Source organism: Dasypus novemcinctus, chromosome 9 (genome assembly GCF_030445035.2).
Source record: "Dasypus novemcinctus isolate mDasNov1 chromosome 9, mDasNov1.1.hap2, whole genome shotgun sequence".
Taxonomy (NCBI): domain Eukaryota; kingdom Metazoa; phylum Chordata; class Mammalia; order Cingulata; family Dasypodidae; genus Dasypus; species Dasypus novemcinctus.
In genome coordinates, this window is record NC_080681.1 from 105,878,801 (window position 1) to 105,904,078 (window position 25,278).

Consider the following 25,278-nt stretch of genomic DNA (forward strand, 5'->3'; position numbering starts at 1 on the left):
CAAAAATGGTTTTCATATGAAGAAACCAAGGCCCAGGAACATGAAAGTGTCCCACCCAAGGTTACAAAGTAAGTTTACAGCAGAGCCAGGAGTGAGTCAGGTGCTTAACACCCAACCCAAACCTCTTCCCTCTACCCCACAAGGAGGCTTTGGAAATAGGCTGGCGTCAGGCAGCTGGACTCTCATCTCCAGCTGGGGTGTGTCTCCTCTGCCCCCTTCCGTCACTTCTGCAGGTTTGCGAGCTGATCCCTTTTGGCACGCAGTCACCACATAAGGCACTTTTTCACTACCTTATCTGATCCTAACAGATCTACTCCCATTTTACAAATAAGAAACTGAGGCTTGGAGAGGGCAGCTGCCTTGCTCCAGGTCTCACAGCTGGTGAGGCTAAGACTGCCTCCCACATTGCCCCAAGAAGAGTTCAACTGTGACCCAGGCCCCTATGTGGACAGAGGAGGCTCTGTGGTCCAGGACATCTCAAGATAAAGCCCAAGGCCTGGGGGAAGCAGCCATGGCCCGGCTCCCCCAGAACCGCCTCTGCAAGTGGAAGGACCCTGTGTGCAGCTCTGCTCCACACTCACACCATGCTCTGGGGGCCTCCGAATCCCAGTCCAGGGCCCTCGTGTCCACTGGAGCCTCGAAGCAGTCGCACGGGCTCCGGCCAGGCTGGTCAGACACATGCGGAGCCGCTCAGTGGCATTCAAAGAGCACGTTTATTTACAAAGCGCTTTACAAACATCAGCTTATGCCTCCCCACAGCCCCCTGCGAGGTAGGTCAGTAGTCATATCTACAGTTTATAGATGGGGAAACTGAGGCACGGAATGGGGGTGTGGCCTGCCCCATTTTAAAGAGACCTTCCCACCCACCCATAAAAAAAAAACCACACAAAATAAGCAAACAAAAAAGCAGACATCCTCCACCCAAAATGCCCTTCTTCCTCCGAACTCCAGGGGTTGCACCCCTCCCCAGTGATCAGCCTGACCAGGAGCCACAGGGACCTCACTGCCAGGGATTGGTGTGCGGCTTTGCAGGTTGTCACTGCCTGAGGCTCAGCAGGGTCAGGCCACTGGGGCCTGAAAGTTATAGGCAGAGGGGGCTCAGGTGACTTTATTCTGCAGACAGAGGGTCAGGCAGGGAAGGGGCCCCATGTGGAGCAGGAGAGGGAAGGGCAGAGCCTGGTTCAGGGAAGCGCAGAGCACTGTCAGGAAGCAGGAGTGGAAAGCAATCGAGAGCAAATATTCCAGGGGCTGCAGTGGGTAGTGAGGTGGAGGAGGGAAATGCAGATTCTCCCAGGAAGAACCCATCCAGAAGTGCCCCCGGCAAATAAAGGCAGGGCCCAGTGTCCCCAGGACCCTGGGGGGCTGGACCAGATGGGGTTCTAGATGCCAAGCCCCAGTTCATTGTCCATCCGTGCCCACAGGGAGCCAAGCGGTGTGGAAACGCTGGCCTGGCACGCCCTCAGCAGGGCCTCGTGCATCTGGGCCAGGGGCTGCAGGAGTGAAGCTGGAGTTCTAAGTCGGTCAGCGCTGCCAGGCAGTGCCAGGCCTCACAGCACAAGCCTGCGGAACCCTCTGGAGGCGGGGCAGAGCTGCACCCTGGCGCCTGCCCCCAGTAACGGTGCAAGACCCTGCCCGCAGTGGAAGGGGGCACCACGATGGCCCAGTGCCCGCTCCAGGGTTTTCCCCCATGGGGGCTACGGCTGAGCAGAGTTGGGGGTGCAAGTCTTCCTCAGTCCCGGACGCTGGGTCTGCCCCTGAGTGTGCAGTGGGTGCCCCAGGCCAGGGGCCCGCGCTATCTTGCCTCCAGCCCCTCCAGGTACTCCAGGGCCACATCGTAGCAAAAGTGGTACTGGTCCTGGGAGGGGGAGAGGGAGAGGAGGAATCTGAGCCCGGCCCCCTTAGTGCCGGGAGGGAGAGTGGGCAGAGGGGAACCCCAGGCCCAGCTGTGGGGCTGCACGTGGGAGAGTGGGTCTTGAGGGGCCTGGCCCGGCACGGACTGTGAGGTGGAGGGGCTCGGTGCGGGGAGGGGCGGCTCCTCACCAGGGTCTCCACCATATTGGGCTTGTAGTTACGAAGTGTTTTGGCAGCAAAGAAAACGTCCACCAGGCTGTGGCAGCGGATCATCTCCAGGACTGTGGCGCAGGCGCAGAAGGTGCCACTGCGGCCACCCCCATTCCTAAAGGAAGAGATGGAACAAGCATGGGGTGGGACCCAGGATCCAAGGGTGAGGGGCAGGGCCAGGGCATCCAAAAGAGCAGGGCAGGGCTCGGAAACCCAAAGAGAGGAGGGGCAGGGGCAGGAGCCCAGAAGGTGAAGGCCTGGACTGGGGGCCCAGAGGGCCCAGCGGGGAGCAGGCCTGGAATGCTCTGGGGGCATGCAAAGTGTCAAGGCATCTAGGAAGACAGCAGATTCTGAGAGAAAGGAGCCCAGACACACCCCAAGAGAAACCCTGAGAGGCAAAGAGAGCGGCAGAGAAGGGCAACAGAACAGCGAGAAAAACCCAAGAGCAAGATGGGAAATGAACGCTGAGAACACCGGCCTCGGCCCCTGCCACAGACTCGCAAGGCCCAGAGACACACGAAGCCCCTCCCATTCCCAAGGCCCCTCTCCTCCTCCGTGCCCTGTGGCTCCAGGCTGTGGGTGCCTCCTGTGTGTGTGCACTCTCCCACGAGAACTGCTAGCCCGACCCTGGGCCCTGGCTGACTCAGGCCCCTAGCCTGGCACAGAGAAGGGTCAGTCAGTGCTGAAAGCATGAAAAGTGGGGAGCAGAGGTGTGAATGCACCCAGACATGAGAGAATAAATGAGTTTATGAGTGAGGGCATATGAATGAATGAATGAATGAATTCATATAAGAAGAGTTGCCTGCGTGCATAAATGAACAAAGATGGAAATTGTTGGCTTAACAAGTGGGCTACTATCTCATCGAGTGAAAAATTCAGACAAAGCGCTTAATTGGCAAGGTCAAAGGTCACACAGAGGGCACTAAACACTTGTTCAGGGTGAGCTCATACCTGGAAGCTGACGGGGTTCCTCCAGGGAAGGCCAGGCCACAGCCCTCTGGGAGCCAGGGGTCCTGGTGCCAGCTCCCAGCCAGGCCCTCCGCCCCGGGCCCCAGGGTCCACGGCCCCTCCCCACCCTCCCACAGGGCCAGCGCTCACAGGCAGTGCACGACGGTGCGCCCGTCCCCGCTCTCCGCCTGCCACTTGTCCACCTCGGCCAGCAGGTGCAGGAAGGCCTTCCTGGAGTCAGGCGTGTCCCGGTAAGCAGACCAGCGCAGGAACTGGAAGTGCCGCACCAGCAGGTGCCCCTCCTGCAGCTGGGGGCGTGAGCACCCGGTGACCCCGGGAGGGTCACTCAAGGCTGCCCCAGCCCCCACCCAGGTTCTCACCCTGGGCTGCCCAGGTCACTTACCCGGGAGATGTTCTGCACCCGGAAGACACGGGCCACCAAGTCCTCGTCCATGGAGCCCGAGACAAACTCCACCTCCATCAGGCCATACTGCTGCCGCCCCGGCTCCGGCCAGTACTGCAGGCAGGGCTGGGGCAGCAGTGCCCGAGGGGAGAGCTGACTGGAGCCGGCCTGGGGCACCCACGCTCGCCCTGGGGTTCCCTTGCCCCCGGGTCCACCCACTCACTTCAGACTCCCCTTCAGAGCCCCTCACACTCCATCTGTCTTCAGCTTCCACCTGCCCCAATGCCTTCTGCAGCGATGCCCCCTGTCACGTGGCTCTAGATCTACACCTTACCATACTCACAGAAACACACCTGGGCACACACACAGACACACTTGCATCAGGCTGCCTCCCTCCAGGGACAGGCCTCAGACGAACCCCATCCACCCCAGAACCCCACCCCAGCTCTCTCTCTCACCGCCTCTGCACTTTAGAGGCATCCCCAATGCTGGGGTGTCCCCGATGCTGCAACACAGCTCAGCACCCAACTCCTGCTCCAGGGCTCCTCCAGGGTGTCAGGATCCTAAGTGCACTGCAATCCCCTCCAGCCAGGCCACAGACTCAAGGCAGCCCCCCACCCAATCCACGGGTGCTGCACCAGAGACAGCCAGAGCACCCCTTCTAGCCTCAGCTCTGCCAACAGCTTGGGCATAGCCTCTCCCTTCTCCAGTTCCACGGTTTCCCACCTGTAAAATGCCCACAAGCTCCCTCCCAGAACAGCACTGTGCTCCCTCTGCTTCCATCTCTGGTCACAGCCCCATGAGGCTCCCTTCTTTTTGCCTGGGATCCGACAACTCCTTTGCATGTACTATTTCTTCTCCATGGATCACTCTTGCCCCACCTTTTCACCTGTTAACGCTATTCATCTCAGCTCAAATACTGCCTCCTCCAGGGAGTCCTCCCCAATACACTACACCCAGGCTCCTCCATGCCCCTGTGCAGGCTCTGATAGCCCTCCGCCCTCTGTGCTGTCACCAAACATTTTTGTACCTCCTAAGAGGGGCTGTGTCTCCTCCCTGTCTCCCCACAGCCCACTACAGGGCCTGGCACAGAGCGGCCCATGGGAAAAGTTGATTGAATGAATGAGCAGTTTGATCATCAGTGACTTATGTCCACATGAGCCTCCCTTTGGGTCCCTCCCCTCCATCCCAGCCAGGATGCCCCTCCCTGCCATGGCTGGGATTCCCTCCAGATCCCCACCCAGGTGTTGGAGCCCATTACTCTGCAGTCCTGGGTCATTTACATCAAGCATCTGACTCATAAAGAGCCCAGTTAACCAAGTCTTCTCAAGGTGGCCATCAGGAGGCAGTCATGCTCACTGGATAACAAATCCCCTGGCCTCCCAGGCAGACAGCTGGGGCAGGAAGAGGTGGACAGGGTAGGCCAGAGACTATGGCCACCCGGGGGTGGAAGGCTGGGCATCTGCACTTCCCAGGAGCTCCAGCCTTGGGAGCCCCAAAAAGCAAGCGGGGGCAGCTGGAGGGGCCACTCCCGGGCTGTGGTCATAGAGCCAGCACCTGGAACGGCCTAGAAGCCACCATCACCTCATCATCTTCATCCCTTAGCGCAGTGCTAAGCAGGTAACATCCATCTTACATGGGCCTCACAAGAAGCCGGTGAGAACGGGTCCTGTGCAGTCCCCATTTTATGGAGAAGGGAACTGAAGTGCAAAGAGGCAAATCAACTTACCCTTGACTTTTACTCTGCTTCAAAGGCCCCCATAATGGACAGTTTAGTCAAGTGACTAAAAATGCAGAGGCTCTGGGAAGAGGCAGCCCCGGGCGGGAGGCATAGCTCGGCCACTTACCAGCTATGTGGCCTTGAAGCTGTTTCACCTCTCTGGGTCTGAATTTTCTCACATGAAGCTTTCATGCCAGGGTCATTTAAGGTAGTAAATAAGACTGTAAGCATAAAGCAGAGCCCCTGGCATACAGCAGGTGCTAATGAAGAGCAGTTCTCTTCTCTCTCTGACACCCTCCTTCTACAGATGAGGAAATTAAGCCTCTGGGAGGGAGAGGGTTTTGCCTAAGGTCACACAGCAGCAAAACTGGGCTCAAACTCCTGACCTGCAGGACAGTGCCCTTGAACAAACCGGCGCCTGGCCGCGGGGCCGCTCACCCAGGCCGAGTTGGACTGGTTCAGCTGGTTGAGCATGACGATGGAGGTGCACCCGTAGTCGTAGACCAGCCGCCAGAAGTCGGGCGTGGTGCTCTGCAGCGGGTGCAGGGTCACGATGAAGGCCGCGCTCCGCGTGTAGCTCTGTGGGGAGCCGGGACTCAGCCCGGCCCTGGCCGCCGCCCCCCACGCAGGCCAGCCTCCGGCAAAGGCTGTCCTGTCTCCCCGGCCACCCCGAGCTGAGCAGAGGGTGGCAGGTGCACTGAGGCCCGAGGCAACACCTGCACTGCCCGGCTGTTTTTCTGTAGAAATTCCCAGGGCCTACATAATATTCCATAAAATAATATAATATTCCACTGTATATTCGTTTTCTCGACTGTCTCAGCCCACCCCCAAATGCAAGATCCAGATTTCTGGGTATCACCCATGCCCCGCATATGGTATGGGTTCAAGAAATACTTTTGAGTAAATTAATCCTTCATGGCCTTTCTAACTCCATGACTCAAGGGTCTGAGGCCCCAGATCAGACGTTGCCTCGGCTCCCCCTTCCCCAGCCCGGTCCTGCCAGGGGGCCCAGCACTGGCCTTTCCCATCGTGCTCTAGCTCTAAGTCTCCTCCTGTCCCTGCCTTGTCCCACACCATGCCATAATCCCTCCCTCTCCAATGCTCTTCTCCGGCAACCCCTGTTCCCTGACCCTGACCCTGACCCCTGAGCCTCCTTCAGCCTCTGGGGGCTGGCACAGGCTCCAGCTCCGTGACCCCAGCACAAACTCCCCTCGCTCCAGACTTCAGCTCACAAGCCCCGATCCCAAACCTTCCCTCCACTCCTCGCCTGCCAAAGCCCGAGTCATTCATCCTATCTGAGAATCCCCTGGGCCTGAGCCTGGACACAGCCCAGCCTGAGCCCTAGGACCTTGGCCCCCCACTCCAGCAGTGCCCTGAATGGAAGTTCACCAGGCTGAAGAAATCCCACCACAAGCGTCGTTCCCAAAAAGGGCAGGGGGCTCCCCCACATCAGGGCCCTCAGCTCCTGGACCTCCCCGGATGCTCCTGGCGGGGGGGGGGGGGGGGGGGGGGCGTTTCCCAGGGCCCTCCTCCCCGAGCCCTCACGTCAGTCAGGGCCGCGTTGATGTAGTTGTTGGGGTCGCCGTCGGTGGAGACGAGGAAGGGCAGGCAGCGGTCGGGCGGCAGGACGTCCATGCTGCGGTTCTTGTCGCGGTTCCGGGGCAGCAGGGCGATGCTGCACTCCTCCACATCCAGCGGCGGCGTGACCGAGTTCAGCGTCTAAGAGGCGTCGGGGGAGGAGCAGGGGGTGGGAGAGTCGCACCCAGTGCGCACTGGGCCTCCTCCCAGCCCTCGAAGGAGCCTGGGCTGGCTTAACTCCATTTTATGGGTGGAGAAACTGGGGTCCAGAGGGAAGGGAGAGAAGGCAGGGACCCAGCTCCCCAGCCCCTGGGCCCGCAGCTCCCCTGTGAGATCTCCTGGCCTGGTGTCCCCTGCACGACGAGGCGGGGGAAGCTCACCACCTTCTCACGCGTGTGCGAGGACCTTCTCGCGCCTGTGCAAGGCCACCAGGGCCTGGAGGGAGCTCTGGAGGCCAACGGGCCGCCTCCGCACTCACCACGTGGCCTCAGGCTAGTGACTCTGTCTCTCGGCCTCAGTTTCCTCAACTCTAAAATGGGATCGTAATATGCCTACTTCCTAGGGCTGTCGGGAGGATAAAGTGAGATAACGCCAGGCCCACAGGGACTCCCACAGCAAAGACGACGGCACAACCCTCACATTCACACACGCACACACGCTCGTCCCCCACCTGGAACTCTTCCCGCAGCTGGGAGGAATTACTCTGAGGGTCAATGCGGATCATCTCCTTATAGGTGGCCCTGAACTCGTTGACAGGGATGGTGGTCTCCCCGCACAGGCAGGCCTCCAGGATTGCGTCATGGATGAAGATGTACTGCTCCTGGAACAGGTGAGAACAAGAGGAACCGTGGTGAAGAGCTGGGGCAGCAGTGTTGGGGGTGAGAGTGGAGCAAGATCAAGGTTGAAGCAGGGGTACTCTGAAGTGGGGTCCAACCATGTATCACTATCATCCCGACTTGCTGGAACAACCTTACTTGAAATAATCGCCCAGGGTATGTTTAGCCCAGGCACTGAGAAAACGATCCTAACAGCAGCACTATTTGTTGAATGCCGGTGCCTTTATACTCACTTCTCACGTTCAGCCCTGTAACAGTGCTGCGAGAGGCTCTGGGAGGTCAGGGGACAGCCCAAGTTCTCACCCCTAATGAGGATGCGAACCCAGTGTGCCTGACTGCAGAACCCATGCTCAACCCCAGCCAAGAGAAGACAGTGGAGCTGAGTTTAGGGAGACTGTAAGAGGTGGGCAGCCCGAGTACTGGGGCGAGAAAGAACAAGAGGAAATCCTGGGGAAGGGAGGGGCCTCGGGACACCCTCACACTCCATCGGCTTTGGGCTCCTCCAGGAGGGACCCAGTCCTGGGGAGGGGGGTGGGGACAGGGCTGGGTCCCACACCTCAGTCTGGATCATGTTGACGCGCCGGGAGCAGAGGGTCTTCACACAGTTGTAAATGTCCACGACTCCCTCACACTCCGCCATGTCCAGCATCACATCCAGGACGATGTAGCAACCTGTGCGGCCGGTGCCCGCGCTAGGGAGAGAGCAGTGCCCAGTCAGGTCAGAGCCGTGGGGGAGGGGCCCAGGACCAAGGAGAAGAAGAGAAGGGGGTGTACCCGGCACCTGCATGTTCTACACCACACAGGGGACAGGGACACAAAGAAAATTCTTCCAGCAGGAGCCAGAAAGAAGGCTGCTGGAAAGTAACGGTAGAGGGGCCAGGACAAGATATAGGTTGGGGGCTTGTGGGCCCAGAGGACTTGTTGAGGCCACCAGGGTTAGATGGTAAGCTTTCCAGAGGGAGAATAAGGACAGGACCAGAACAAGGAAGAGGCCAGAGGAAGAGGTGGAGGCAGAGAGGAGGCAGGGCAGGGGGAGGGCAGAGGGGTCAGAGGGGCCAGTCAAATCAAGAGTTGGTGAAGGAAGAGGAAGCAAAGGTCAGGGCTGCAGAGGGTGGGACAGCCAAGGGACAAGGGCTGCCCACTGGGTTTGCTGATGAGAAGATGAAGCCCCTCCAGCACCCGGGCCAAACCTGGTAGGCAGCAGGTGTGCAGTGAGCATTTGCTGAGTGAGAACAAACTGAGCTGACCCTGCCTGTGCTTCGCCAACCCCTCACCTCCACCATGTCTCCAGCACCTCCTTGGCATCTGGGCCAAGGACTCTGCAGATCAGAGGAGCATGTGAGCATGTCAACCTTAGGGACGAAGCTACAAAGGCCTATGGGAGTGATTCTCTCTTCTCTCGTCTCCTTGGTCTCCAAGCAGGAGAAGCCCAGGCCTTGCCCTGTCTGGGGAACTTGAACCATTCCTTCCAGTCCAACCCACTCTGGCCCCCTTCCCCACTGGAGCCCCTGAGCCCAACCTGCAGTGGATGACAATGGGCCCAGCATCAGGTGGGGTGGAAGCCTTCACGCGCCGGATGAAGGCCAGCAGCCCCGTGGCGTGGTAGGGGACGCCGTGCTCTGGCCACGCCGTGAAGTGGAACTGGCGGACCTCATGCCGGGCAGAGTAGCCTCGCTGGGGGAGACAACAGGACACACAGGCAGTCACGGCCAGCACCTGTCGGAGGCTCCGTGCACCAGGCTGTGTGGTGAGCATCTCACCTGCACGAGCTCCATTCATCTCCATATTAAACTCATGAGGTGGGCATTAATGTCCCGTTGTACAAGCAAGAAAACTGGGGCTCAAAAAGGAGAAACCACTTGGACAGATATTATCCGGACTTGGGCCCAGGTCTGCCTGATGTTATGAAGCCTGTTATTAAACACCCACCACTGCCACCACGTTGCCGTGTGACCTGGGAAAACACTGCCACTCTCCGGGGCTTGGTTTAAAGGAGGAAACTCTTTCCTCTGAGGATTTTACAGAGTGGATCAAATGGGATCATGGAGAGGACTCGCTGGCTAGTCACTTGCCTCGTGGCCTCTTATGAGAGACGAACCATTTTCCTTCTCTGTGAAATGAGGCTACTGGTAAACACCTAACCCCACAGAGTTTCAGGGCTCAGAGGTAACACGTGGAAGGCTCAGCAGTCACCACACCCCCGCTATCATCACCACCTTCAGTGCCCCAACTCCTCTTGGCCCCGCCAACAAAGACAGGCAGTGTCTTCCCATCTTTCTGGCAAAGTTACCAAGTAGCTGCTGGTCTAGGAGGGCAGAGGTGGCCTCTTCTGCCCCATTGCCCCCTCCACGCATCCCTGCCGCATCCCAGCCAGCCAGAGGGGCCCGGAGAGGCAGGGAGGGCACGGGCTTGGCCCCGCTCCTCAGAGGGGCCCCGCAGGGAACAGGTGGCAGCACTCACCCGCTCCAGAGCAAAGGTGCGCACCGCGTACTCGGCGAGAGTCTCTGTCTTCACCAGCGAGATCTTGATGTCCCCGTACATGTCCGAGTCTTCTGGCCAGTACCGGGAACATTTCACCTGGGGTCCCCGCAGGGCAGGTCTCAGTGGCCTCCTCCCTGCCCCCCTGCGGCCCACCAGGCCCCCCGCCCCACCCTGCGGCCCCACTTACCCTGCCCACCTCCACCAGCTTGGTGATCATGACAATGCTGGAACAGTGCTCCTGCCACACCATGCGCCAGAAGTCGTAAACCATCTCGGGCTTCGGCCCTGGAGGCGCGGCAGGTGCTCGTCCCTGTCTGTGCAGCACCACCACCCCAGGCCAGGAGGCTTCCTGAGCCCCGATGGGGGCTTCCTGTCCACCCCCCTACACACCCCACCAACGGCCAAATCGGGCCTGAGGGGCCCTGGGGCAGCTAGTATCACGAGAGGGTCTGGCAGAGAGACCCCAGTCATCCTGAGTCAGGCCCAGGAGGCAGAGCTGGAGGGCCAGACCGTTGGTCCATGGCACAAGTCTCCAGGAGGGATGGACAGATGGACAGTCGGGGGGAAACAGACATAGCTGACGTATCCAGGCGGCCAGCAGATCAAAAGGCAGAAGCCACACCTGTGAGGACTGGGCTGGCGAGCCTTTTCGCATGCACCCCCGGGGAGACAGGCAGACGGGCCAGAGTGCCACAGAAGCAGCAGTCCCATGAGGGAGACACAGAGACCATGGTGGGCAAAGGCTGGCACACCAGATTCCAAGAGGCTCGCCAAAGGGGATCAGACAGACAGACAGATGGGGAGGCAGACAGGGAGTGGAGCAGAACAGGACAGGCGGACAGGGAGGCAGAGGGCATTCCAGAGGTGCTGGGCATGGGGCGGGGCTCACGTGGCAGAGGGGCCAGGTACCTTGAGTGGCTATGAAGTGGTTTGACCTGTGGTACCCCTGGAAAGGAGAAGAGGGTGCGGTAAGACCCCAGGGCTCGCTCCCTGGACCTCTTTGCCTCCCCCGCCCCTCCGTAAACTGCCCCACCCTGTGCTCCCGTCCCTGAGCAAGGATGTATAGCTGGGACACCCCTACGGAGGGTTCACCTCCTCTAGGGACCTTGAGGGCTTTGCCACCTACAAACTGGGGACGATTATCCTCCATTTGCTAACCACCGGGCTCTTGTTTGGAGACAAATAAAATCCAGGATGACCTTGCCTTGTCCCCAAAGCCCCAGAGGCTTTAATCAACCCCAAACCCCAGAATGGGTCTCTGGGTATTGTCCGCTCTTCCAGCCCCCGGGGGGTTGGGGGCAGAAGGGCAGTATTCCTCCCCCCAAACCCAGAATCACCCAGAGCTGGGGTGGGGGGGGGCCTAGAAGAAGGCTTCAGGTTGGGAGCAAATGAGGACAGGGATTACTCAAGCCCTTTGGCAAAATGTTTCTTAAACCTTTAGCATGAATAATAAACATTGTTCGAGAACCTGTTTCGGTCATGTACTGTGCTAAGCACTTTACCTATACCATCTGCCCAAAAGAGAGGCCAAGAGCTACGTCATCCTCCATCCCCAGAGCCCTCAGGCCGAGGAGAGGAGCCAGCCAGGCCCTCGCTCCCTCCCTAGGGCCACAGCCGCCCATGGGTCCTGCCCGGGCGGCCTCATCCCGCTGGGGCACAGAGCCCACCAGATACCCAGGGTTTCGGAGCGAGCCAGGCAGAACGGGCAGGAAGAGAAACGCGCAGGCCTGGCCTCTTGCCGGAAGCGACACCCTCAACACAGCTTCCCGGCCCCAGGAGCCCTGAGGCCGCCCTGCCAGGGCTCCAATCCCAGCTCCACCTCTTGCTACCTGTGTATCCTTAGGCAAACGCCTGCACTTCTCTCTGCCTCCATTTTCACGTGTATCAAAGGGGAATAATTACAGCGTTTCCCTCCTAGGGCTCTAATGTGTCAGATATTTGGCACTGTGTCTAGCACCAGGTCAGTAACTAGCAGCAGCCAGTTGTATTACTAATACTATTTTTAATGTCAAATGGTATCCCTGAAGATCCAAACAGGATGTGGATGTGGATGTGAAGAATTCCTGGGGCAGGAGGTGGTTTCCCACAGGTGGGAAGAGCCTGGACCTCGGAGCCACATCAACCTAGGACTTGGCTGTAGCTCTGCCAAGTAGCAGGTGTGTGATTCTGAGCACTAAGGCGGCGCTTCCCAGCCCTTAGAATGTGCACGGGACTCTCCTGGGGTCTCCTCAGGACTTTGTTCAAGGGCAGATTCAGATTCAGAAGGGTTGGGGTGGGCCCGGAGCTGTGCATTTCCAACCAGCTGCCAGGTGGTGCCGATGCCCCAAACACACTTGAAGGAGCTGGGCTCTAGGCCCCCTAAGCCTCTGTCCTCTGCGATAGCAGGATACCAGTGCCAGGCACACCTCCCAGGTTCCATTGTATACCCACAGACCAAGCCCATGAAAATGATCAGAACATAGTCAAAGGAATTAATAACGAAAAGCCTCCCAGAGTCACTCAGCCCTCCCTTGCTGGGAACTCCAAGGCCGTGGAATTCCCTGCTGTTGCTTCAAGCCGTCCTGTCCCTCGTCTCTGCTTCAAGTCCTCAGGGGAGCTGCTGGGCAGCCAGCCCCAGAAGGGAGGGGAGGTGGAAGATGGGAGGGGCCCATTAAAGGTGCCGCTGGGGGAGAGGGGGTGCGGGAGGGGGGATGTGGGGGGGGGTGCTGCCCACTCCCCACCCCAGCCCACGCCCAGCAGGAGTTAAGCTGGGGACAGGCTACTCCACCTAAAGGGAGTTTGCCTAAGAATCACCATGGGCAAGGACCTGGCTGTCCCTCTAGTGCCCAGCACGGTGCCAGCACTCACATGCCCCAGTAAAGCACCGAGGAACGGAATTCAACGAGAAGTGATCCACACGCTCACTAAGCAGTCTAAAATTCAACCCTATCTTATGATGAGCGTTTCTGCATGGTTCCCGTGTCCTATTCTTCTGTCATTCGAGGGAGATCTTCTAGGACACAGTAGGTGCTGCGGGCACACAACCTATTTTTATCACACAGCTCTATTAGAAAAAGGTTTTCAGCACGTAACGCTCAATATCTGTATATTAATGAATTAGTTACATGCGTGTATTACTGCACTATTATATTACAGGGAGTAAACTGAAATGTGAACATTTAAAATGGTCAGATTTTAAAGGAAGATAAGATCGCCTTGAGCGTGCTGTCCTTGGAGACCAGCAGTAGGAAGCGCTGGTCCTCACAGTCCAGGCAGCACCAGCTCATCTGAGGACCTTGCTCCCAGGGAGACACCTGGGCCATCCCTGCAGTCTCTGATTGGGTGGAGTGGAAGGGCCAGAGCACCTGCACTGGTGGGAAGACCCCCGGGGCATTCTGCTGCTCCCGGAGGGAGAGAGCCGCCAGCCTAAAGGAGGGTCTGCAGCCCAGCTCCTCAGTGAAGCAAGCCCCACATGGCTTCCAGCAAGTAACTTCACTTTTCTAAGCCTCAGCTTTCTCATCTGTCAAAAGCAGTTAACTAAAGCACCTACCTCACAGAGGGTATAAAGACTCTACACGACGTACGTCAAGTACCTGGCACAAACCAGGTGCTCAGTCGATGGTACTATTGTTAACTGGCATTTGAAGAACTGCGAAGCCAAGTGCGCTAAAGGTACTTCTTAAGAGTCTGACAACAATGCACAGAGTGGATGGGATTTAAGAATGAGTGGGTTTGGGGAGTGTGGAGATTTTGAGAGGGAAGGAATCATAATGACGTCCAATGTTCATCACCCTCTAATGGGGGCACCAGGGCGGAGTATATTCTTTGCATTCCATGAGCCTAATATTCCTTCTGAATTTGAGAACTTTACAAACTGACTGTACATGCACACTCAAAATAAGGAGGCAAGTCTGGGAGCACATATATCACAATGTCATCGCTGGCAGACTTCATTCCATGGGGGACCTTTCAGGCATCTGCATGGCGTCTGAGAGTTTGATAATGGGAACATATTTTGCAATCAGAAAAAAAGTAATAAAGATATTCTTAAAAGAAGAAAAAAAGGCCAAAATCGAAATAATACCCATAAAAGAGCCAACAACCCCATCAGTCATCAAATATCATGAAAATGATATATCTGTATTAAAAGCCAAATCATAGGATCCCTAGATTAATTAGGTTTTTTTAAGATCAAAAAGATGGCAAGTGTTTTTTTTTAATTAGAATACTTGAATCACCACCCCCCGAAACTTTTTCTAATTAGAGCTAAATGGAGGCCAAAGTGGTTGGAGTTGCATTTCAAATGAACTGATCAGGAAGATTTGACCATTAGGGAAACTAATTTGGGGGGACTGACCCAGGGATACCCTTGCTTCCTAGAAGCCCTTGATCCTGAAGCAGCAGAGACAGAGCCACCCAGAGCGACCGCCCCTGTGCCGCCCCCCATCCCTGGGCCCTGCAGAAGGTGCACCTAGCGAGGACTTGTCCAGAATGCCAGGGCTGGGAGACAAAGGTGACAGGGGTGGCGCCGGGCCTGGGGGAACAGGGCCTGGGGCAGTGCCCCCAACACGGCTGCCCCGTCTCAAGTCTTCAGCCCTGGGCAGCCCCTGCCAGGCTGCTGAAATGGACCATTGGTGTGGGGCACACGAGTGGAGGGGACGGAGGGGAGAGAGAGAGAGACAGCCAGAGACCGTGAGAGTCAGACAGACAGGAGGAGAAGGGGAGAGAGATACTTACTTCTCGATTTATCCGAATCTTAATGATTCCAGTGAGGGAACAGTATAAAGCAAAAGAGACAGAAATTAGGCCAGAGGCAGATGGAGGTGGACGGAGCACAGGGGCGGCCAGAATGGGTGATGCGAGAGGGCGAGGCAGAACAGAGACAGGTGGGCCGGGCCAGGGCCGAAAAGGGGCAGTGGCATGTCCCTAACACGGCCAGGGAGAAGACCGAGGTACGGCTCTTTGTTACCAAAGTGCCCAAGACCAACAGGCCAGGCCCGGCCCGCGCTCCAGCCAAAGGAGAGGATGGGAGGGGGGAAGTGGAGGAGATGGCAAGGAGTCTGGGAAATATGGTGCAGCATGGCTGGCCCCCGGGAGAAGAAGAGGGAGGGGACAGAGCATCACTGCCCCAGGCGCATGCCTCACTCCTCCTGCCCACCTTCAGGCCTTCGCATATGCTGTTCCCCTATGCGGGATGTCCTTCCCTTTCCCCACCCAGAGCCAGCTCAAGCCCCACTTCCTCCATGCAGCCTTCCAGACTCACCCTGGCTCTGCCACTAACTTGTTGTGTGACTTTGAGAAAGATGTGCCTCTTTTCGGGCCTGTGTTTTCCCATCTTATGGAAAGTTATTTTATTTGCACGTGCATTTATCTTTGTTCCCACTAGAATATACACATTCATGGGAAGCAGGTACCATGTCTGTGCCATCCCCTGCTGTTTCCCTCATGCCCAGCACAGCACCTGGCACAAGGTATGTGTCCAAAATATACTTAATAAATGAATAAGTGATTCTCTTCCCAACGTGACTTGCTGCGGGAAGGTGGGCATGAGCAGTGTCCCTGGGCCCTGTTGCATCTCAGCCCTCACCCAGCCCTGGGGAGCAGATGAGTTACCTCTTCTTGACACCTAAGCTTAGGCCTCCTGGCTGCTCACCCTATCTCTGGCCCCTCCCTCTGTAAAGGTCAGGGTCAGATTCCAGCCAGATCCAGCCACCGCAGTGTGTGGCAGGACAGTCTAGAGGTTAATAGCTAAGGCTTCGGCGCCACAGACAGGCTGAGGTTGGAGTCCCTCCTTCACGACTCACTAGCTGGGTGGCCTAGGGCAAATAGCTCTACCTCTCTGAGCCCCAGTTTCCTCATCTGTAAAGTGAGGTCACGATGCTAACTGCCTCACACAGCTGTTGTAGAGATTATATAAAAGGAGATCTTGGGTATAAAGTGCTTAGCCCAGTGCTTGGCACATAGTACATGCTCAATCAACCCTGATGACAGTCAAAACACTTGAACCTCTCCCTGGTGCCCCGAGGGAGAAGTTCACACTGCTACCCTGCCACTCGAGGCCTTCGCAAGCTGGCCCCTGCCTCACTCTTCATCCTCCCCATGAATCATGGGAATCCCATCCTCCAAGCCTATTGGCCCCTTGTCCACAGAAGATCCCTCCTCTAAGCCTGTCTGACCTCTTCCGTTCTTTCTGCTTTCCTTAAGTCCCAGCCCCTCCCCAGCCCTTCTCCCAGGCTGCCTCCAGCCTGCAGGAAGCCTTCCCTGATGGCTCCAGCCCTGTGTGCTCCCCTTCTTCTGAGCTCCCTGGCACAGGCTACAGGACGTGGGAGTGCTCAGAACGCGGCCCTGCGAACCTCTGTTTATCCCTATCAGGTGTATGTCCTGCCTGGACTGTGGGCCTGGAGCGGGTAGGACGAGGGCAGCGTCCCACGACCAGCAGGCGCTCAGGGCGTGGCCAGTGGCTGCAGAAATGACAGGGGCAAGGCACTCACGTCTATATAGTTGGCGTTAATGTAGTCGGCATCGGGGTCTCCCAGCATCGGGTTGAGTTTCACTCGGTGCCGATCATCTGTAAACACACAGCAGGTGGCCAGGAGGTGGGCAGGGCTGACCCGGGGAGCCTAGAGCTGGGGTGGTCAGAGAAGGCTTTGGGAGGCCCAGAGGCTCAAGGTCAGCCAGGAAGCTCTGGGCCAGGCCAGGCCAGGGGTCAGGGTCTGGGCTGTGGCCTCAAGGAGGCATGGGGTTGTAGGCAGCTCAGGCAGTTATTAGCCATGAGACCTTAGGCCAGGGCCTTACTCTTCCAAGCCTCAGTTTCCTTATCTGTAACACGGAGGTTGTATATTCCCCCACGTCACAGGGTTACTGAAAAACAGATGAGATCATGGGTATACAGTCTCGGCACGGGCTACACACAGCAGGCACTCAGTACTACTGAGCAGAGGGCCAGTACTACAGTAATTTCTGCGACTGCCCCAGAGTTCATTCTGCTGTGCCCTCGGCCCCGTGGCCCCCATCCCCCAGGCCCCAGGCCCTTGCCCAGGACTCACAGGCAGGCACGGGCTCCTGGTGGCCACTCTTCAGCTTTTCTTTCTTCTTCGAGGCATCCCAGCCTTCAAAGAAACTCTGCCAAAGAGAAAGCGGTAGTCAGGGGACCCATCCATCAGACCCCTACCCCTCCGCAGGGATGATGTGGCAGGATGGGGGTGGAGCCATGACAGGGCTGGGGTTCAGGGCCAAAGTTGGGGCCTGAGATAGTCACTGTATATCCCTTTATCAGCTAGGGACCAGGCTGGAAATCAAGGAGTGCGGCAACAGGAAATTGAGAAAGGGAGAAAAATGGAGTCAAAGATCAGAGAAATTTTAGAATGAGGATCAGGAAGAAAGTAAAGGTCAGGGTGAGATTAACATTAGGATAAGGGCCATCTCAGAGTACAAATGGAGGTAGGATAGGATTCAAAACCAAGTTCAAACACCACTTAGGATAAGGATCAGGGTCAAAATCAGAGTAAGGTTAGGTTAGAGGTCAGAGTCAGTGTCAGAGGTCATGATATCAGGATCCAGATGAAGACTGAAAGATTTGACTCCAGGTCAGTCTAGGATTAGGATGAGGGTGAGGGTCAAGACCAAAATGGTTAGGTTGAGTCGGGGACTGTCCGTATAAGGGTCCAACCGGGGCTGGGATGGGGGTTGCCAGGGTCAGGACCCACGGTGAGAGGAACCGGGTGGACCGTGGCAGGAGGTCCTGGGGGGACTGGCCAGCACCTCGTACTCCTGCTTGAAGCCGTAGCCCTCAGCCGTCTTCATCTGGTTGATGTGCTGCAGCAGGTCGGCCACGCGCACCGCAGGGTGCAGCTGCCCCGTGTGGTACGGGGAGCCCTTCCGGCCACACGGCCGCCGCGGAGAGCCCCCCAGGAGGCTGCTGGCCTCGGTGACCCCACCGCTGCGCTGGTCTCCTACAGGCAGAGAGAAGAAGGGTCCTGACACGCATTTGCCCCAGCCTGGGGACCCCTGATGCACTCTGGGGGCCGAGGCAAGGAAGGTGGCACGGCCAATGTGGGGGACGGCCGGACTGTTGGCTGGGGCCGAGCAGCCTGGCCCAGCGCGTGCCCCTGGGCCCGTCCCTTGCCCTCTGCATCTGTTTCCCATCTGTGAAGGAGCATCGGGTCACCTGACCTCTGGGATCCTGTGACAGCCTCTCCCCACCCTTGCTCTGCCGGCCTGAGGGGCGCCATCCCGCTGGGGAGTCACCGCGCTGCCAGCAGGGGGCAGTGCTCAGCAGAGCCCGCGATGGGCGCCCCCTGCTCCCTCCCTCAAGGGAACAACCCAGAACACTGGCAACTCCCCGCAATTACCCCCATTCAAACAAGTCCCGAAATTAGCCGCTGCCACCACCTCCTCTGCAGAAGAACACGAGCCACCTGATTAGAGGCGTTTCTCTGCGCAAGCATTTCCATTGTCAGCCTGTGCCGCGGCCTCAGCCGAGGGGGGCGGGTGGAGAGGTTCGAAGTCTCCCCACACACTCCCGGGAAAACGACCCCCTCCCCACCAGGCCCGCCCCGCTCCCGGGGGCTCCGGTCAGCATCCTCAGAGGAACCCCCCCATCCTGGGCCCACGATCTGGTCCCGAGGATGCGCCAACAGCCCCGCCCTGTCACAACTCCTTCGGACACATTCTCACACACTCTCCTTTGCTCAACTCTCATTTCCCTCCTCCGGTGGTGGGTAAGGCCGCAAGGAGCTTATACAAGCCAGCCCTTAGCTGGCAGAGACCGGTGGGGGACCCCCAGTGGGTCCAGGTGCCTGCTCCTCACTTACCTGTGCCTCTGCACATGCCATTGTCTGCCTGCAACACCCTTCTCCCTTTTTTTTCGCCTGTGAACTCCTACTCATCCTTCATGTCTCAGCTGAAATGACCCTCCTTAGTTCCCCCAGGTTCCAGGAGTACCCCATGATCCCCTTCTGTCAATCTCCTGTCTCACTTCTGATCTGAAGGGCCGTGAAGGAAAAAGCTGCCTGAAGGGCTCAAGGCTCTACCCCAGCCCAGTGCCTCGCCTATAATTCCTTCCTACTTGCTAATTGCCAGAATGAATGCCTGATCACCAGGACAGACACACTGCTGAGTTCCCCAAAATGCAAAAACACTCCTGGCCAGGACCTGGGCTGGTCTCTGATCAGGACCTGGGGCATAGCAGGTGAATGACAAAGGCCAGATCTCTTCATAGACCTATAGGGTAGGTTAAATGAGACCACCTTTGAGAAAGCACTCTGTCATTGTGCAGGTATACACTCATAGCTTCACGTGTTACCCTTTGGGGGGACAACTGCCCTTCAAAGAGCAATGAAGTCTACACAATTTTAAAGAAAGACACTGGTGGAGGAAAGATGTTTTTAACACAGGATGGACCTTCCTGGCAATGCAAAAATGTAGCTGGGGAATGTTCACCCATATGGTGGCCCAGGATGGGATTCCCCAACTGGAACAGATTTAAAGATATAAAAGATTACCAGAAGCATGAGATTACCCATCACTGGTGTAAGACTGACAGCACTGAAAGGAAGGTAGACCCCCTCCCAACTAGCTCAATCCTTTAATTATTTAATAGAGTTGAGGCATAATTTACATAAAATATATCCAAAAAACATGAAGTTCAATGAGTTATATGCCCCAGTAACCACCACCACAACCAAAATATAGAATGCCTGTCATTTCCTGAAAAGTTTTCTTCTGTCCCTTTGCAATTAGTTCCACACACACTCTGCTTTCTACCACTAGACTAGTTTTGCCTTTTCTAGAATTTCATGGAAATGGAACAACACAGTACACACACTTATAGGTCACTCTACATACAGCTCAGCATGTTTTTCAGCTCACCCATCTTGTTGCATGTTTGTTCCTTTTTATCACCTAGTAGTAATCTATTGCATGAATAGACCACAATTTGTTTACCACTCTCCTGTGCATGAGTCTTTTGGCTGTTTCCAGGTTTTGACTACGATGAATGACGCTGCTATGAACATGCATGACAAGCCTTTATGGGCACGTTGTCATTTCTCCAGGTGAACACCCAGAAGTGGAATCACTGCTGGCTCCCAGAGTAAGTGTATGTTTATAAGATCCTTCTGAGCAGCTTCCCACAGCCATTCTAAGCTTCCACTAACAATGGAAGCATTCTACTTCCTTCTCCTCCTCACCAACGCTTAATATAGCCAGACTTTTTAACCAAACACATTCTAGTGGGAGTGTGGTGGTATCTCATTTCAATTTTAACTTGCAGGAAGCAGACTTGGCCCAATGGATAGGGCATCCGCCTACCACATGGGAGGTCCGCAGTTCAAACCCCAGGCCTTCTTGACCCATGTGGAGCTGGCTCATGCGCAGTGCTGATGCGCACAAGGAGTACCCTGTCATGTAGTGGTGTCCCCCACATAGGGGAGCCCCACACACAAGGAGTGCACCCCGTAAGGAGAGCCACCCAGCGCGAAAGCAAGTACAGCCTGCCAAAGAATGGCGCCACACACATGGAGAGCTGACACAAGATGACGCAACACAAAGAAACACAGATTCCCGATGCCGCTGATAAGGATAGAAGCCGTCACAGAAGAACACACAGCGAATGGACACAGAGAGCAGACAACTGAGGGGGGGAGAGAAAAAAATAAAATTAAAAAATTTTAATTTGCATTTTCCTGATAACTAATGTGGAGCATCTTTTCATGTGCTTATTAACCATTTATATATCCTGTTTTGTGAAGCATCCATTCAAATCTTTCACCCATTTTTAATTGGGTTCTCTTCTTATTACTAAGCTGTGAGAGTTCCTCACATATTCCAGATACAAGTCTCATGTCAGGTACATGCATTATGACTATTTTCTCCAAGTCTGTAATTTGCATTTCCTTTTTTTCTTTCTTTCTTTCTTTAAATGATTTGTGCTGTGTGTGGCCTACCTCAGAAATCTTTGCCTACCAGCAGGTCATGAAATTTTCTTCTATGTTTTCTCCTAGAAGTTTTATCATTTTAACTTCTACATTTAAGCCTACAATCCATTTCAAGTTAACTTGTGTGTATGAAATGAGACATGAGTTGAGATTTCATTTTTTCCATTTGGATATATGGTAAGTTGATCATCATTTGTTGAAAAGGCTGTCTTATCCCCATTGTTTGAAAATCAAACATATACACAACAGTCTATTACTAGGCTCTCTATTCTGTTCCACGGATCAATGTCTCTTCTTATGCCAATTTCACACTGTTTTGATTAACGTAGTATAATACAGTACTTGGCCCTCCAACTTTGTTCTTTCCTAAAACTGCTTTGGCTATTCTAGAGAGTCTGCATTTTCACACAAGTTTTAGAATCAGCCTGGCAATTCCATTTAAAAAAAAAAAAAAGCCATTTGGGATTTCACTGCATCTGTAGAACAATTTGAGGAGCATTGACACCTTAATAATATTAGTCTCCTACAAGGAATATAGTGTATCTACCCTTTCTTTGGGTCAGCTTTAATTTCCTTCAGCATACAAATATAATTCATATTTTGATAAAATTGTCTCTAAGTATTTTGTGGTTTTATATGCTAATACCAATTTATTGCATTTTTCAAATTGTTTGCCTTGTATCCTGCAATATTGATAAACTTATTTATTGTTTTTTTGTAGATTAGTAGAATTTTCTACAGAAAGAATCATATCACCTGAAAATAAAGACATTATTGCTTTTTCCTTTATAATGTTTTGTTGTTGTTATTTCACCTCATTGCTCTGGCTGGGACTTCTAGTACAATACTGAATAGAAGTAGTAACTGTGAATGACTTAGTCTTGTTCCAGATCTTAGGTGGAAAGCATTCACTTTCACCATTAAATAGAATATGTGTATTAGTCAGCTAAAGGGGTTTTATTGCAAAATACCAGAAATCTGCTGGGCATTATAAAGGGTATTTATTAGAATTGGAGCTTACAGTTACCAGGCCATAAAGCGTAAGTTGCTTCCCTCACTAAAGCCTATTTTCACGTGTTGGAGCAAGATGACTGCTGGCACCTGTGAGGGTTCAGGCTTCCTGGGTTCCTCTGGGTTCAGCTCCTCTGTTCTCTCCACAAGAGCAGCTGTAGACTACCAGGTGTTTGTACCCTGGGGTTTCTGACTGTATAAGGAGCCATCTCTATTCCTCTGTGTTCTCCTCTTCCAGGAGCTTGCTTCTCTTTCCTCTGCATGCTGACTTCCTGGGGCTTCAGCATCAAACTCCAACAACAAAACTCCAACATCAAAAACCCTCAACTCTGTCCTTTGCCATGCCTTTTATCTGTGAGTCCCCACCCACCAAGGGGTGAGGATTCAGTGCCCTAATGACACGGCCCAATCAAAGCCCTAATCATAACTTCATCATGCCCAGGTACAGATCAGATTACAAACATAATCCAGTATCTATTTTTGGAATTCACAACCATATCAAACTGCTACAATATGTTACCTGTAAGTTTTTTTTTATCCTCCCCTCCCCACTTGTGGCTTTTTGTGTGCTGTCAGCTCTCTATGTCCATTTGCTGTACGTTCTTCTGTGTCTGTATTTATTTTATTTCCCCTCCCCACTTGTGGCTTGCTTGCTGTCTGCTCGCTGTGTCCATTTGCTGCACACTTTTCTGTATTTTGGCTTGTCTCCCTTTTTTGGTTGCATCACCTTGCTGAGTCGGCTCTCCATGGCCCTTGCAGGCCAGGGAGCGCTCCCCAGCGTCTACAGGCCGGGCAGCACTCTGCGGTGCTTGCAGGTGAGCCTTCCTTCACAAAGAGGCCCCGGGACACGAACCCAGGGCCTCCCCATATGGTAGACGGGAACCCAACTGATTGAGCCACAGCTGCTTCCCAACTGTATGTTTTTTGTAGATGCTTTTTATCAGATTGAGGAAGTCCTGGTTTGCTGGGATTTTGTTTTTAATCACAAATGGGTGTTTAAATTTTCAAATATTTTCTCTGTCTAGTGAGTTAAGTCATATGTTTTTTCTTTATTTTGTCAATTTGGTGAATTACATTGATTGATTTTTTTAAATATTAAACCAACCTTGAATTCTTGGAATAAACCCTGTGTGATCAAGACATATTTTGCAAATGTCTTCTTAATGTATTTGGTGTCTGTATTCATGGGGATATTGGTCTGTAGATTTTTCTTTCACTTGCAATTTTGTGTGTGTACTTTAGGGAACAAGATAATATTGGCTTCATAAAATTATAGGAAATGTTCCTTCTTCCTCTATTTTCTCAAAGAGTTTGGGTAAGTTTGGTACTATTTCATCCTTAAATGTTTGATAGAATTCATCAGTGAAGCATGGCGTTATGAGAAAGTTTGTAATTAGAAATTTGATTTCTTTAATGGGTATAGGGCTATCCAGATTTTGTTTCTTTTTGTGTTCAATTTGGTAATTAATGTCTTTCAATGACTTCGTCAATTTCAACTACGTTGTTGAATTTATTGAATAAAATTGTTCACAGTATTCCCTTATTATCCTTTTGATGATATCTAGAATGATATCCCCTCTGCATTCTTGACATTACTAACTTGTGTTTCTCTTTTTTTCCTTATTATATCTAAGAGTTTATCAATTTTATTCGTCTTTTCAAAGAATTTGCTTTGATTTCTTTGATTATCTCTATTGCCTATCCATATACTATTTCATTTATTTCTGTGCTTATATTTATTATTTCCTTCAATTCTTATTTTTTGTTTAATTTGCTCTTCTTTTTTGGCTACTTAAGGCAAAAGCTGCAATTATTGATTTTTTTTCGAACTTTATTTCAAATTCAAAAAACAAAATAACAGGTAAAAGTCAGCTCAACAAGTTATGAGTAAGGGAAGAAATTGTAGTAGTAATGTGGAGAGGGTGGCCATGGTGGCTGCTGATGGTCAGGAGAGGGAAGAAGAGATATGGTGTGGGGGCATTTTCAGGATTTGGAGTTGTCCTAGGTGGTGCTGCAGGGACGGATGCTGGACTTTGTGTGTCCTGTCATGGCTCACTGGCTGGACTGGGGGAGGGCATGGACTACAATGTGGACCACTGTCCATGTGCTGCAGCAGTTCTCCAGAATGTATTCGCCAGATGCAGTGGATGTGCCACAATGATGGAAGAGTTTGTTGATGTGGGAGGGGTGGCGTGGGTGGGGTGGGGGTTATATGGGGACCTCATATTTTTTTAATGTAACATTTAAAAGAAAATAAAGGGAAAAAAAAGGAAAAAAAACAAGTTATGAAAACATTACTCCTAAAAACCTCTTTCTGGGCACTTTTAGTAATGTACATTTGTTCTAGTTCATAGAAGAACATTCTTGTATTTGTACTATTAAACACAATTCTCATCCACCACGGGGTTATCCGTGTGTGTGGCACCATTCCTGGGCAGGCTGCACTTTCTTTTGTGCTGGGCGGCTCCCCTTATGGGGCGCACTCCTTGCGCATGGGGCTCCCCTACGCAGGGGATACCCCTGCGTGGCACAGCACTCCTTCTGCACATCAGCACTGCACATGGGCCAGCTCCACACGGGTCAAGGAGGCCTGGGGTTTGAACTTCCCATGTGGTAGACGGACGCCCTAACCACTGGGCCAAGTCCAACGCCTCAATTGACTTTTATGTCCCTAAACTACCCCTTTCAGTGACAATCCCATTTATAAACCAGCCATGTTAGTTATACTCACTTATAATGTGTTACCTCAACTCTATCCATTTCCACATTTTTACACTCAAGCTAATTAAAAATTCTACATCCATTAAGCATCAGTATGCAATCACTGATTTTAAACCTTTCTTTTGTTCTGATGCAAGCACTGAAAGTTTAAATTTCCCTCAAAGCAATGTTTATCTGTATCCCATGAATGTTTGATATATTTTGTTTTCATTATCTTTCAGTTTTACATTTTGCTATTTCCCCTTGCGATTTTTCTAAGCTGTTTATTTGTAGTTTTATTTATTTGTAATTTTGGTTCAGGCTCCACTTTGAGACTTTTCCCCTCTCAGGCAGACAGAGCTATATGAGTCACCACAGTAAGGATAATGATCAGATAAGAGCTACATGAAAGAATAAAATTACTGAAAGACTATATAAATAAATGAGTGAAAAAAAGCTCAAGTCTGTATTCCCCATGTCTGGTACATAGTAGGTACTTAATAAATATTTCTTATAATACTGGAATTAAAATGCAAATTAATTGAGCAATGCAAAAATGGGAATGAGGGGTGGGGTCATATGGACCCAAGAGGAAGTGGCAGATAGCTGAGTTTTGAAGAGTAA

The 25,278-nt window shown here is 53.4% G+C and overlaps 1 protein-coding gene across 7 annotated transcripts in view; it reads right to left on the reverse strand.

Moving 5' to 3' along the window:
* Positions 1-694: 694 nt before the first annotated feature.
* Positions 695-25,278, reverse strand: part of PTPRU (protein tyrosine phosphatase receptor type U) — a 118,584-nt gene continuing 94,000 nt past the window's right edge. For all 7 annotated transcript variants that reach the window (XM_071217584.1, XM_071217583.1, XM_071217587.1 and 4 more), the window contains 15 exons: positions 17,768-17,958; positions 17,053-17,128; positions 16,498-16,574; positions 10,937-10,973; positions 10,215-10,312; positions 10,007-10,123; positions 9,066-9,220; positions 8,103-8,238; positions 7,381-7,530; positions 6,678-6,851; positions 5,571-5,711; positions 3,413-3,538; positions 3,160-3,317; positions 2,041-2,176; positions 695-1,855 (listed from right to left, as the gene is read on the reverse strand). In XM_071217584.1, coding sequence (XP_071073685.1) covers positions 1,793-1,855; positions 2,041-2,176; positions 3,160-3,317; positions 3,413-3,538; positions 5,571-5,711; positions 6,678-6,851; positions 7,381-7,530; positions 8,103-8,238; positions 9,066-9,220; positions 10,007-10,123; positions 10,215-10,312; positions 10,937-10,973; positions 16,498-16,574; positions 17,053-17,128; positions 17,768-17,958 — 1,835 coding nt within the window. In that variant the 3' untranslated portion in view covers positions 695-1,792. The remainder of the gene's footprint in view (positions 1,856-2,040; positions 2,177-3,159; positions 3,318-3,412; positions 3,539-5,570; positions 5,712-6,677; positions 6,852-7,380; positions 7,531-8,102; positions 8,239-9,065; positions 9,221-10,006; positions 10,124-10,214; positions 10,313-10,936; positions 10,974-16,497; positions 16,575-17,052; positions 17,129-17,767; positions 17,959-25,278) is intronic.